At 29.7% G+C, this 12,028-nt stretch overlaps 1 protein-coding gene across 5 annotated transcripts; it reads right to left on the bottom strand.

Annotated features, from left to right (window-relative positions):
* Nucleotides 1–260: 260 nt before the first annotated feature.
* On the bottom strand, nucleotides 261–11,755 carry Sec23 (transport protein Sec23). Of its 5 annotated transcripts, none has more exons than XM_011066003.2 (11): nucleotides 11,548–11,749; nucleotides 11,065–11,347; nucleotides 9,350–9,436; nucleotides 7,291–7,537; nucleotides 6,833–7,082; nucleotides 5,942–6,589; nucleotides 4,625–4,778; nucleotides 4,348–4,499; nucleotides 2,905–3,079; nucleotides 1,568–1,789; nucleotides 261–575 (listed from the first exon to the last, which is right to left on the bottom strand). In XM_011066003.2, exons 2-11 carry the CDS (start codon nucleotides 11,341–11,343, stop codon nucleotides 486–488), a joined length of 2,304 nt encoding a protein of 767 aa, XP_011064305.1. In that variant the 5' UTR covers nucleotides 11,344–11,347; nucleotides 11,548–11,749; the 3' UTR covers nucleotides 261–485. The 5 variants fall into 5 exon arrangements, 2 of the variants coding, with proteins under 2 accessions (XP_011064305.1, XP_087258739.1); XR_015544037.1 differs by lacking the exon at nucleotides 261–575 and adding an exon at nucleotides 1,934–2,062 and having other exon boundaries at nucleotides 1,686–1,789; nucleotides 11,548–11,754; XR_015544038.1 differs by lacking the exons at nucleotides 261–575; nucleotides 1,568–1,789; nucleotides 2,905–3,079 and adding exons at nucleotides 3,580–4,097; nucleotides 4,173–4,262 and having other exon boundaries at nucleotides 11,548–11,755.
* Between the last annotated feature and the right edge of the window lie 273 nt (nucleotides 11,756–12,028).

Raw genomic sequence — 12,028 nt, 5'->3', positions numbered from 1 at the left:
GTTCGAGCATTTTATGTCTCCGTGCACGATCTAAATGCTATAAAACAAAAGGAGTGGGAATGACAGGCAAAATGTGCAACTCGATTGTAGGCTGCAGGCAGTGCAGACCTATGATAATATTAACCAGTATATGTATGTATGAAAAACATCTTCTTGAAGTAATAATAAACAATATTAAGTGAAAATTGATCGATGAAATTAAATATACATTAATGGAAAATGTCATATTTGGTCAAGGCAGTTCTTTATGCCTAAAAATATTTCTTATGAATTTACATTTTTTTATTTATTGAAATATTATTATAGTTTACAATTAGATTTACATATCCGATTTTTATTCATTTTATTTTTCTATATATAACTATAACATTATTCTTGTTTTTTTAAATATAAATTGTCCGCATAATAAATGAATACTTACTACTATAATATGTATCTCTTATACTTTATATATATTTCTTATAATATTAATATGTATGTATTAGTTATGCTGTAGACGATACAGCTAATTTCTTCAAATGTTCCATAAATACTTGTAAGCTCACATCGTCTGTCAGAACAGGAGCACCACTTTCCTAAATGAAACAAACAACATAATTTAATTTTTGCTAAATTATGAAAACAATGTTGAAATTCTCTCTCTCTCTCTCTCTCTCTCTCTCCCTCTCTCTCTCTCTCTCTCTCTCTCTCTCTCTCTCTCTGCTCTGTGTGTGTGTGTGTGCGTGCGTGCGTGCGTGCGTGTGTGTAACGTGTATGTATAAAATTTTTTTATCACACACATTATTTATTTGGTACCAAAGATAATAAATTTAAAAAATTGAAATTTTCTTAAATATGTTAAAATGTATTTGACTTTCATCACAGAACATTATAACTGTATTTATATAGGCAATGAAGAATCGACAATTTAATTTATTTATGTCTAAAAATTAACTTTTATGAAAATCTCAGTCCCTTGGAGTATCGCGCAAGAACGAAATTTATACTAAATTCAAGTTTATGACAAATTTTGAATTATTTACCAATTTTTTCACTTTATATGTATTTTACATTTGTTGTACTTATCATTCACATTTTTTCACTTTATTCAATTAAATTTTATTTACAAAAAGTTACCTGCTCTTAAACTTTGTCACCAATTTTAAGTTTCAGTTCCTTACTTATAAGATTGTTTATAAAAAAAATGGCATTTATAATATTATAAAAAAACTTTCACATATTTAATAAATACGAAGATTAGTGCATAAGATAAGATTTTTATTTTTCAGATATTAATAATTGCTTAAATCAAATGTATGAAATCTTGAAATGTATGAAATGTATGAAAAAATTTTTAGATTTAGATGGATATCCATTAGTGTCCGTATAACTCCGTAAAGTATCAGTCATATTGAAATTTCAATTATAGATTTCGAAAGTAGAAATTTTAACCTTCAAAATGCTTTTTTAATTTTTTGTCTGCGATGATTTTTCACCGAGTTACCGGTGTTCTGAATATTGCCCAATTTTTAGCGTATTTGAAAGTATTTCCTAGATTTTGTTGAGTAGTGTATATATATTTACTTACCGCACCATAAGCATACATATTATTGTGTGTTTGACTTGGGTTGACTTTGCTTAATAAAAATCTAGCTTGAGAACCACCTTGCTCCGTGTCAATATATCTCGGCGCAGGAAATCTAACAGCTAATGTATCAGCAGCATCATCAACAGGTGCTGCTAGTAACTGTCGAAAATTTTCGTATTCTGGTAAATCTTGATATTTCAACTGTCGCCACTGTGCAATAGTCTATAAAAATATAAATTTTAAAACATTTGCTTTGTTAACAAGTTTTATATACACTTAATTAAAATATACACAATTGCACACTCCTGTATGCGTGTGCAAAAAAATTTTTATGGCATAAATTTTTTACAAAACATGTAAACTTACAGGGTTGCAACAGAAAATAAATTTTGAAACTTCCTGACTTTTTAAGGTTTTTCCAGACGATAATGGAGAATTTTTCCTTATCTAATACGTAATCGTACAACAAATTCGATTGGATGCATTCAGGACGCACTGGTATACATTAAAGCCATCGTACACAAATTAGCATAAAAATATGTGTTTAATATAAATATAAAAATGAATTGATGAAATGTTCAATACATTTTATTGTGCTTTCAAGTAAAATTCGTATTTTGATTCGAAATACTTGCATTTTATACTTTTAAACAAATTAAATCAGCGTACAACGACTTTAATATACTTGTTCAAAAATAATTTATTAATCTACTATGTTCAAAAATAGTTCATCTATTGATATTATAATAAAGATAATTACCATATGAAGCAAATGAATATTGTTATGAATTTATTTTGACATATATATAGTGCATTCTTCTGTCATTCTATCTTCGTTGCTTATTAGATATAAAACAAGGATAGAATGACACAAATAGCGTTAATAGCGTCTCACCGAACACACTTGCAATATCTCGTTATTGAATTGATACTTTTTACTTCGTGATATATTTCAATATTAGTTATGCATACGTAATATACAAATAAATTTCATATATAGAAGCAAGAAAAATTTGATATTTAGTACAAATATTATTGTATGATAATCTCGAAGTTACTCCTCGTGGAGCACTTTTATCACTTGTCATATCATTATGCCTGAAACGCGCGAAATGTCAATTCCGTGACTAGTAAACTTTAATTGTTAATAATTTAAAAATCGTTATAGCTTCGACATTTTCGTATTAGAATTTTCATCTTAGAATATTTCAAAAGAATCTGCTCTTAAAAGGACTTGCAGTGATTGTGGAACACTCTATATTTTTTCGCTTTTAACATCATAATCTGAGATGCTATTAATGAACAAGGGTCTTAATTTATTAATTTATTCTATTTACCTCTCCATGAAATATAAGTATCTGAAAAAATGTATCCATCAACAGAATTCTATCAGGTTGAATAGACGATGTATCTAACAATACAGCCTCTGGAGGGCCATTAAATCCATAACTATATAAAACTGGTTGGATCATAACTAAAGAATCGGCTACATTTTCACGCATAAGCATATGCCTGAAACATATAAAAAAATATGTGTAAATACATTCTGACAATCTAATGATTAAACTCTTGGATAGAGGAGAAATGGACTAAATCGAGTAAAAAAGTCCTCTATCATTTTATAATTTTCACAAAGTTAACGTACTCGCTTATTTAGCGATTTTTAAAAATTAATATCTCATCAATCATTGCGAAAATTGCAAAACGCGATAGAGGACTTTCCTACTCAGTTTAATCCATTCTGCCTCTATACGAGAGTTTGATCATTAATTATCAACCATATATATCATAAATGTACACAAAACCATATATATATATCATAAATGTACATAAACGTATGCGTTCTTATAACTTGATTATTTTAGAAAGTATTGGTTTATTGGAAAAATATTTCTGATGAAAGTTATATATTAGAGTTTAAAATCTATTTACTGATCTTATCAGTTTGACCTTAGATATGACCAAGGTTAAGTCAAGGTCACATCGATTTTTTAAAAATAAAAACCCCCATATTTTTCATTGCATATTCTTATAACTTATCTTGAGAGCTTTTCGAAACATTCTATAACGAAAGCATTTTTCATTACGTACTTTTTTAGTTATAAGACTAGAAATTTATAGTACCGCCAGTATATCAACATTATCCAAAATGTTCGACTAATAGTTAGAACCTTTTAAATGTTGTTCACGGTCATGATCTTGACATCATATGTCAAGATCAAGGTCTTTAGAGATTTTTCTCATTTTCATTTTTAGTATAAGAATGAAAAGAAGTACCTTATAAATATACGCGTATGCATGTAAGTATACGTATACGTAAACGATGTATCGAATGCAGAAATCAAAGATTCGAACCGAAATTACATTTCGGAATGAAATTTCGGATCAATTATAGTTCGAGACTATCCTACTTTCAGTTCTAATTCTTTTAGCAGTAACGATGATGATTACAAGTATATAATTACCGAAAATCAAAAGGAACGAAAAGGATTTATTCAAAAGATATATACTCCAGTTATTTATTTTTAAACTGCAACAATTAATATTCATATATTATAAATATAAACTATAACTTTAAGTAAAAAATTAAAATCCAAATAATAACCGTTACGTTAAAAAAAACTGGAATAAAAAGTTGAATTTAGCTTCAGATTATCCGGGTCAAAATTTTTTGGTCCGAGTCCTTGATAGAAATCTAAACTTATCAATAAATTTTAAGTATCATATGCATAAAAAATAAGAAACCATATATATTTCATAAAAATTAAAAATGTTCTTACCTATAAAAGCTGGTTTCATCTGGTGAATTATTGAACACTTGTAAAAATTGGGATCTGCGCAAATGATACATAAATTGTGGATACATAGAAAAATTTTGTGCTAATCTAAAGCTATTTGGATCATCTTTTGCATATTCTCCAAACTTCTGACACTGCAACAATAAGTGTTTTATTTCTTAAAAAATATAAAAGAATATATAATTACAAAATTATATGCTACTTAAGAACATATATTTATATGTAATTTTTTGCAATTTTATTAACAGAAACTACTAACAAGTCTAATCAGCATTCGATCGACCCATCTTAAAACATCTGGACCATCATCACTTTCTGCTCTGAATACGGCCAAACGCGACATGAGAACAGCTGCTGCTTCTTGATCAAATCCAGCACTTATATGATGCAATGATGATGATGCATCTGCCCAACTGTAATTCAAAATATATTCTAGAAATATTAAAGATCTATAAATTATCATGTAATATACATGGTATTGATAATTAAGTTCTTGGACTGAGGCTGTTTTCATAAAAACAGAAAAAAAATCGAGTATTAATATCTCCGTGTATGTATCTAATATATATAGTCCCTTCTAGCTTTCAATCAACGTTTACATCGCTTTTACAACGATTGAATATCCGAGAAAATGTTTCATTCCGAATCGCTTTTAGTTCTCTCATCATAATGTACTGGATCGATGACATATCCATTTCCTTAAACTCAGATCCAACGCGATGAACGAGAAATCGATCGAGCGATTAATTCTCTTGATTACTCAAGTTTATTGCATTAAGATTGAGCTTAAGGAAAAAAGATCCTGGTTTCTTTTGCAAGACGTTTCAACGCATTTTTTAATCGTTATCTCAGAGAAATGAGAGACCTCCATGTTAGTCCATTTGCCCTACTCATCTGATGTAGCACCAAACTTTTTTTTTATTTTCTAAATTAAAGCTCCTGATTAGTCGCTGCGATCATATTGAATCGTGACATCATGAACGAGAAATGACACAATGATTTTCTTGCATGCCATTTGTAAATAAAGAGAATTTCGATGAAACGAAATAATGAGATCGCTTTAAAATACTCATAAAAATGTGCTGAAGCTATCCTTACCTGCCCTGACAGTCAGTAAATAGTCAAAAAAAAGCACGTAAAATTCGTTTATTAGTTTTTATTTAATACGCACGCGTAGCTTATTTCCATTTCACGAGTCTTTTTTTATTATTTACTGACTAATCAAGGATGGTAAAGATAGTTCTTGGTCCATTTTTACAAGTGTTTTAAAGCGATCTCATCATTTTGTTTCATCCAAATTCTCTTTATGTATAAATGGCATGCAAGAAAAACCAATGTGTTATTTCTTGTTTATGATGTCGCGATTCAATATGGCTGAGATGATTACTCAAGAGCATTAACAATTGTAATGAAAGGAACAAGGATTTAAAGATGTATCATCGATCTAACAGATTGTGACAAGAAAAACGATTCGGGAAGAAGTTCTTTTCAGGCATCCTTCGGGTGTTTTTTTACATTGCTTTAGTCTAGGAACTTAATTGTCACTATGCATTAAAAAGTAGAAAAAAATACTTACTTCCTTGCAACAGTAGTAACTCTAATTCTTCTTTGTCCACTGCTATGTTGATATTGAGTAATAAATTGCATACATCCTCTTCCACCTTGCGGAATCGGAGCTGTATGTTGATTTACGACTTCAAAGAATAATGCTGTTGTTGTAGATGGTGTTAACGAACAAAATTTCCATTGACAAGTACCACCTAAACCTACTTCTTGCTCTCCAACGCTAGATCCTTTTACTCCTAATGATACACAAGGTCCAATTGCTCCAGAAACTTTAATTTCCCGAGATGTTTTTACTTCTAAAGTGGCATTGAATGCCATTTTCAGGTATTTACCATCTTTAGCAAATACTCGTTGAAAAGTTTGTTTAAATAAAGAAGAATTAAATGAATCTCCCATTACCATGTGACCACCAGTAGAATTACAACATTGACGCATTTCTAACAAACCAGTTTGATCAAGGGCACAAGAATAAATATCTATTATATGACCATTAGTTGCAGCGCGTGATGCAAGTGCATCGTAATGCTTAGTTGCCTTTTTCATATGCTTAGCGTTATCTTTTTGTATATCATGATGTGATCTAATTGGTTGTCGCAAATCATCAGTTACTACTTGGCCAGGTCCTTGAGAACATGGTCCGCCGACAAATAACATAATCCTGAAATAGATTAGATTTGATAAAATTATATATAATATTAATGTATATATAAATATATATGTAATATTAATGTAAATATAAATATACATGATGAATCAGAGTCATTGAACCAGCTTTTTATCCTATAAGAAAATTATCGACTTCATACCTAATTGGATTATAACGTGTGCAGTCGATAATTTTCTTATAAAAACTAGTTCAATGACTCTGATTCACCCTGTATTTATTATAATATATAAATACCTAGCACCGGTATTTGCATAACTAGCTTCTAAAAGACCTGTGGCAACTGCCAATGCCACGCCTGTAGATCGTAATGAACGTTTTCCTGGTCCAACAGGCCAAGGATCACGTTGTAACTCTCCCAAAAGATCTGTTAAACTCATGTCACATTTGTGTACTGGTTGTAAAAAACGATTAGCAGGTGGTAATGGTTGTACACCAGATCCTCTTGGCTGATTAGGATTTTGTCCTGGAATTGGTCTACCAATACCTATCAAAATACAAAATAAATTATATTAGGTGTTGGAATTAATTCGTAGCGTTTTACAAGAGATGGGAAGTACTTTCATTAATGTATTTTTTAATGCTCATGTGAAATAAATAACATTCTTTCATTTAAAAACGCTACGAATTAATTCCAACACCTAATATATAATTAAAATATGACTTAAATAAATAATTTAAAGCTTAACTATTACCTAACATATCTTGAACTTGTTTTGGTTGAAGATCCTTTGTGCCACGAAATACATAACTTTTACTGCAACCGTCACATCCCAATTCGTGAACTTGAACCATTTTACCAAATGTAATAAGACCAATGAGGGCATTAGATGGAAGTAAAGATAATGACATTTGTAATGAATCTTTAAGTGCTCCTAATTCTTCATCATCCAAGCAAGTATCCACAACAAGTAGAAATATAGGTGGTAAACATTGGGCACGCTAAACATAATATTATATGTATGTACAAGATATCGTAAAATTTAATTTAAAACGTAATTTCAGTTTGACAAACGTAGATAATAAATTATGTATATAAAAACTGAAAATCAACCATAGTAGTGTCACTGCGCGTGCCTTAGCGCCGAGACACTACCAGTGTCTTCAGATACTCTCAGTAGAAGACAAAATTGCAAACCATACAACCATAAATACACGTTCAATATCCAATATATTTTTCATGGCACCTAGATTTTCTTTCTAGTTTTGGAAATCTATTATAAAAGATTATTTTTTAGCTACCATGATGCTTATTCAGTTTTACAAATTTACTACAAAATTGATTATAATTTTATATATACATAATCATAAAATTATATTATTTTATATATAATCAATTCTGTAATAAGGGTTGATTTCCTTATAAATAGAGAATCCCCCCCTGATAAGCGGCCACTTTTTATCTAATAAATTAAAGTCGACGACACATGATATTTTTTTTCCTGCTGAATTTCTAGCCAAAACGCTTTTACGTTTTGCTATTATTGGCTGTAGTGCTGTCACTTCCATGTAGAAGTACTAGAAATCCAGTAGGAAAAAAAGCATCCTGTGCGGCCAGTTTAACAGAGATAGACTAATAAATATAATATTAAATTAAATGATTTTAATTAAACTATTATAAACACAGTGATCACTTAGAAAATTTATTCTTATTAGAGATCGGAGAGATAATTTTTGCAAAATGAAGAAAATATTTCGATATAAAAGAAGTTGTAATGTCCGTTCTAATGAATACAACAAAGAAAATTATTTTACAAATTATACAAGTTATTTCGATTTAAAATTTAACGGGACTTTTCAATTTCGATCTTATGGTGTGGCCAATATTGGACTCTCATATCGATTAATTTATGATCAGGATGGTACAGATCAATCATCAATACAAGTCGGAAACTGGCCACATAGTACCGAAATTAAAAAAGTAATAGTCGCCTACAAAACTTTAAACCGAAATAATTTGTAAAATAATTTTATTATATCATACATCGTTGTATTCGTTAGAATAACAGCCTGCTACAACTTCTATTATATCAAAATTTTTACTTTATCGTGGAAAAGTTATGTATATCTCTCCATTCTTTATTATGGATAATTTTTTTTAGTGATTACTGTGCTTACAATAGAATTAGAATAATTTAATTGAATACTATATTTATTAGGTCTAATATCTCCGATAGTTTATGAGACAAAAAGAAATAACACTTATGGAGAAATCCCATATAATACTTCTTTTAAATTATTTCAAATTATTAAATGAAATCATCATCTCAGTCCTATTGCTTGTGGCCGAGCGTGGTAACTTCTTTCATATGCCTGTGGTGCGCACGCTGATTGTACACAGTCATATGGGACCTACTGTTTAACGTCGATTCCGAACGACAATTTTTGTTAGAGAAGTTCTCTTGGCAAAGATACTCGGTGGTTTGCCATTGCTTGTCGAGAGGAGCTATGAGCGTTCGAAAAATTTTTCAGTTCTGCCCGGGATCTCTGGCATAGCAGTCTCGTGCGCTGCCGTTACGCCACGCTCGCACTCAAATGAAATTAAATGGAATATGTATTGACAAAAAAAAATATATAATTTAGGAAAGTAACACATACACACACCATACTATACACATACTATGAACCAAGTAATAATTAAATTAATTTTTACAGCAAAAGTAAATAAATATTCTTACTTATTTAGCTTTCATTTCTTATAAATAAAACTAATAAAAACTTCTATCTCTATCTTATTTATAATTCATTACATACCATTATTGTATACTCAATTGTTGAAAACATTGGGATGAGTTCTGCAGGCTGGTGTTGTTCTGAAATTGCAGCATATTGTGGTGGAAACTAAAAAATACAAAGATGTATGAGTATATAATGGTGGTTCAACAAGTGAGTTGGTAATCGGTAATCAAAAGTCTTAACCAGTATCTTATGCTTATCCAACAAGAGTCGTAAGTCATAAGAAATTAGCTAATCACAGTTGAATATGAAATAATTGGCTATGACTGCTTATATTGATATGTAGAACAGGTTTTAACCTTAGTCATATGTACAAGTTGACCAACATATCACTGATTAAGACTAATGGTCATTTAGGAATTCTATGTGATTAGCAAATCTTAGACTAGCTATATAGAAAACTGGGTCTCAATGAGGTAAATCAATTTTCTCATATAATGTAGTTTATAATGTAGTTTATAAAACAACAAAAGATATCATAGACACAACGTTTAGTAATATAGTTTTTGAGTTATAATGTATAAAAAGTGTAAAACTTGAGCTCACAGAATATCTTTGATACACCATAGCTCAAGAACTATCTATCTATGGCTGCATTCAACAAAGAAAGCAGTTTTGCGACTATTGTAAAATTCTCCCATATAATTAGTCTTTGCTTTCCTTATGGATCTAAATGTATAAATTATATTGAAGAATTTCACAACAGTTGCTTTCTCTGCTGAATGCAATCATTATTTAAACCATATGTATACAGGGTATCCCGAAATTCGCGAATTAGTAAGAGTTTCCAAAATATTAAGTGCAAAAGTCATTTGTGAATTTTTAATTTAAACAACGATTTCTAAAATAATAAGTACTAATTACGAACTATGTTTAGACAGACGACATTTAAATGCTGAAGTATGCGCTTTCTAATACTACTACATATAAGATTTATGGATAAGAGATCGTCTAAAGCAATAGTTGGCCATATTTAACACAAATCTCAAAAATTACTTAAAATAAAAATAACTTCTTTACTTAATTTTTTTAAAACTTTCTTCCTAAGATATTCTGATTTGTAAATTTTGAAACATGGTTATAACATTTTTTTGTTTATTATATTATAAGCTACACATATGTAAAAATCAACTTATCTCACCAGATTCAATTTGCCATTTGATATAATTAGTGCAGAATTCTTTTACAAATTAAATTGTTGATATTACTAATACTATATTTTGTCAAAGTAAAAATTAAATATCTATCTCGTTAAACTAATAGAATTTAATAAAAATGTTCAATTATTATTATTACATTATAAGCTACTATTTTGGCAACATAGTCTGCTAACATGACAGCAGAAATTGAGCAGAACCCGTATATGTAAATGTTTATTTTATTCTATTTCTGTATCACAAATATGTCAAACTTTTGAGATATTTACAAGTATGATTCTACAGTATAATTTCTACAGATTCTTTGTCATCATATTCTGTTGACAAAATTTGTTATATTTCTGTCAATACTATCTACTTTGTATATTCCAAATTCTGATCAAATGTACAGCTTTTTTAATGACAAAATGTATAGCAGACACTTTTGAGAATCTCTTTATAAATTTGCTGTTTAAATATATTTTCTAATTAAGCAGTTAATACACATTATTAAACTTTACTTATTGATATGGTTTAATATATATTTAAAAACAATATAGCCCACGTTAAAAGTAAAATGTAAGTTTCTTTTCTTACAGGATTTCTCTGAAAGCAAAAATTGCAGACCCATAACTTTGCACGATAATCCACTTGACACAATGGATTTAAAATAGCTCTGCAAGTAGATCTTGTACATAAAACTGGATCATATTGAATTGCTGGAAGATTTGGTCGTTCTTTAATTGGTTGGTACAAAGTACCCAACGGAACAACCAGTCTGGTAGCATCGATACGTGATGAGGGCCACACATTCCACGTGAATCGCACTCCGTCGCGATCTTCGTTTTGTTGAATAAAATCTTCATATGTCGTCATAATACTGCAAGATACAATAGTTTATTTTTCAGTACAAATTATTTATTTCATCTTTTAAAATTAATTTCTTTTTTTCTATATATAATTGTCTATTTTTTAATATAGAAATGTAAAATAATGAAGTTTGGGAAATAAATATTGAAAAATCAATAATTTATTTAGTTATAGAATATTATTTAGTTATAGAATTAAATAAATACTTACGATTATCTCTGCATACGAAAAATATAAATTAGTTACAACTATTATATTCACTAATACAATTTCCTTACAATACTGTTAACAAGAGATTACTATATAGATTTTTATTAAAAAATAATATTTCTCTCACGCAAACACTGCAGCCACGTCACTTGGAAGATTAAACGCATGCGTACTACGTCTTCCGCGTGTACAAACCACAGATGTCTATACTACATCTAGATTGCTAAAGCCAATAAGCTAATGGCATATAAAAACGTTTAAGGCGCATTCACATGCAAGCGTGAAGCTTCAAGCAGCAAAAGCAGCAACCAATCAACGATTTTTACAGTGCAAAAAATATTTTTCACATCATTGCCTGTATCGCTCAGCTGATTGGTTGCTACTTTCCGCTGCTTGACACTGACGCTTGCATGTGAATGCACCTTAACTCGAAAAGTATCGTCAGTGCGATACTGGTATTGGCAGCACCACAGCCAATACG

This window comes from Acromyrmex echinatior, chromosome 2 (assembly GCF_024713525.1).
Source record: "Acromyrmex echinatior isolate Ae372 chromosome 2, ASM2471352v2, whole genome shotgun sequence".
Lineage (NCBI taxonomy): Eukaryota > Metazoa > Arthropoda > Insecta > Hymenoptera > Formicidae > Acromyrmex > Acromyrmex echinatior.
This window is presented reverse-complemented; position numbering and strand designations above follow the sequence as displayed.

Excerpts from the sequence above, each read along its gene's own strand:
- Sec23 (XM_011066003.2), bottom strand. The coding sequence starts at position 11,343 with ATGACGACATATGAAGATTTTATTCAACAAAACGAAGATCGCGACGGA. Across the intron at positions 9,437-11,064 it reads TTTGCTTTCAGAGAAATCCT|TTTCCACCACAATATGCTGC; the intron begins GTAAGAAAAGAA and ends TGTATTTTTTAG. Across the intron at positions 4,779-5,941 it reads GTTACTACTGTTGCAAGGAA|TTGGGCAGATGCATCATCAT; the intron begins GTAAGTATTTTT and ends TTTGAATTACAG.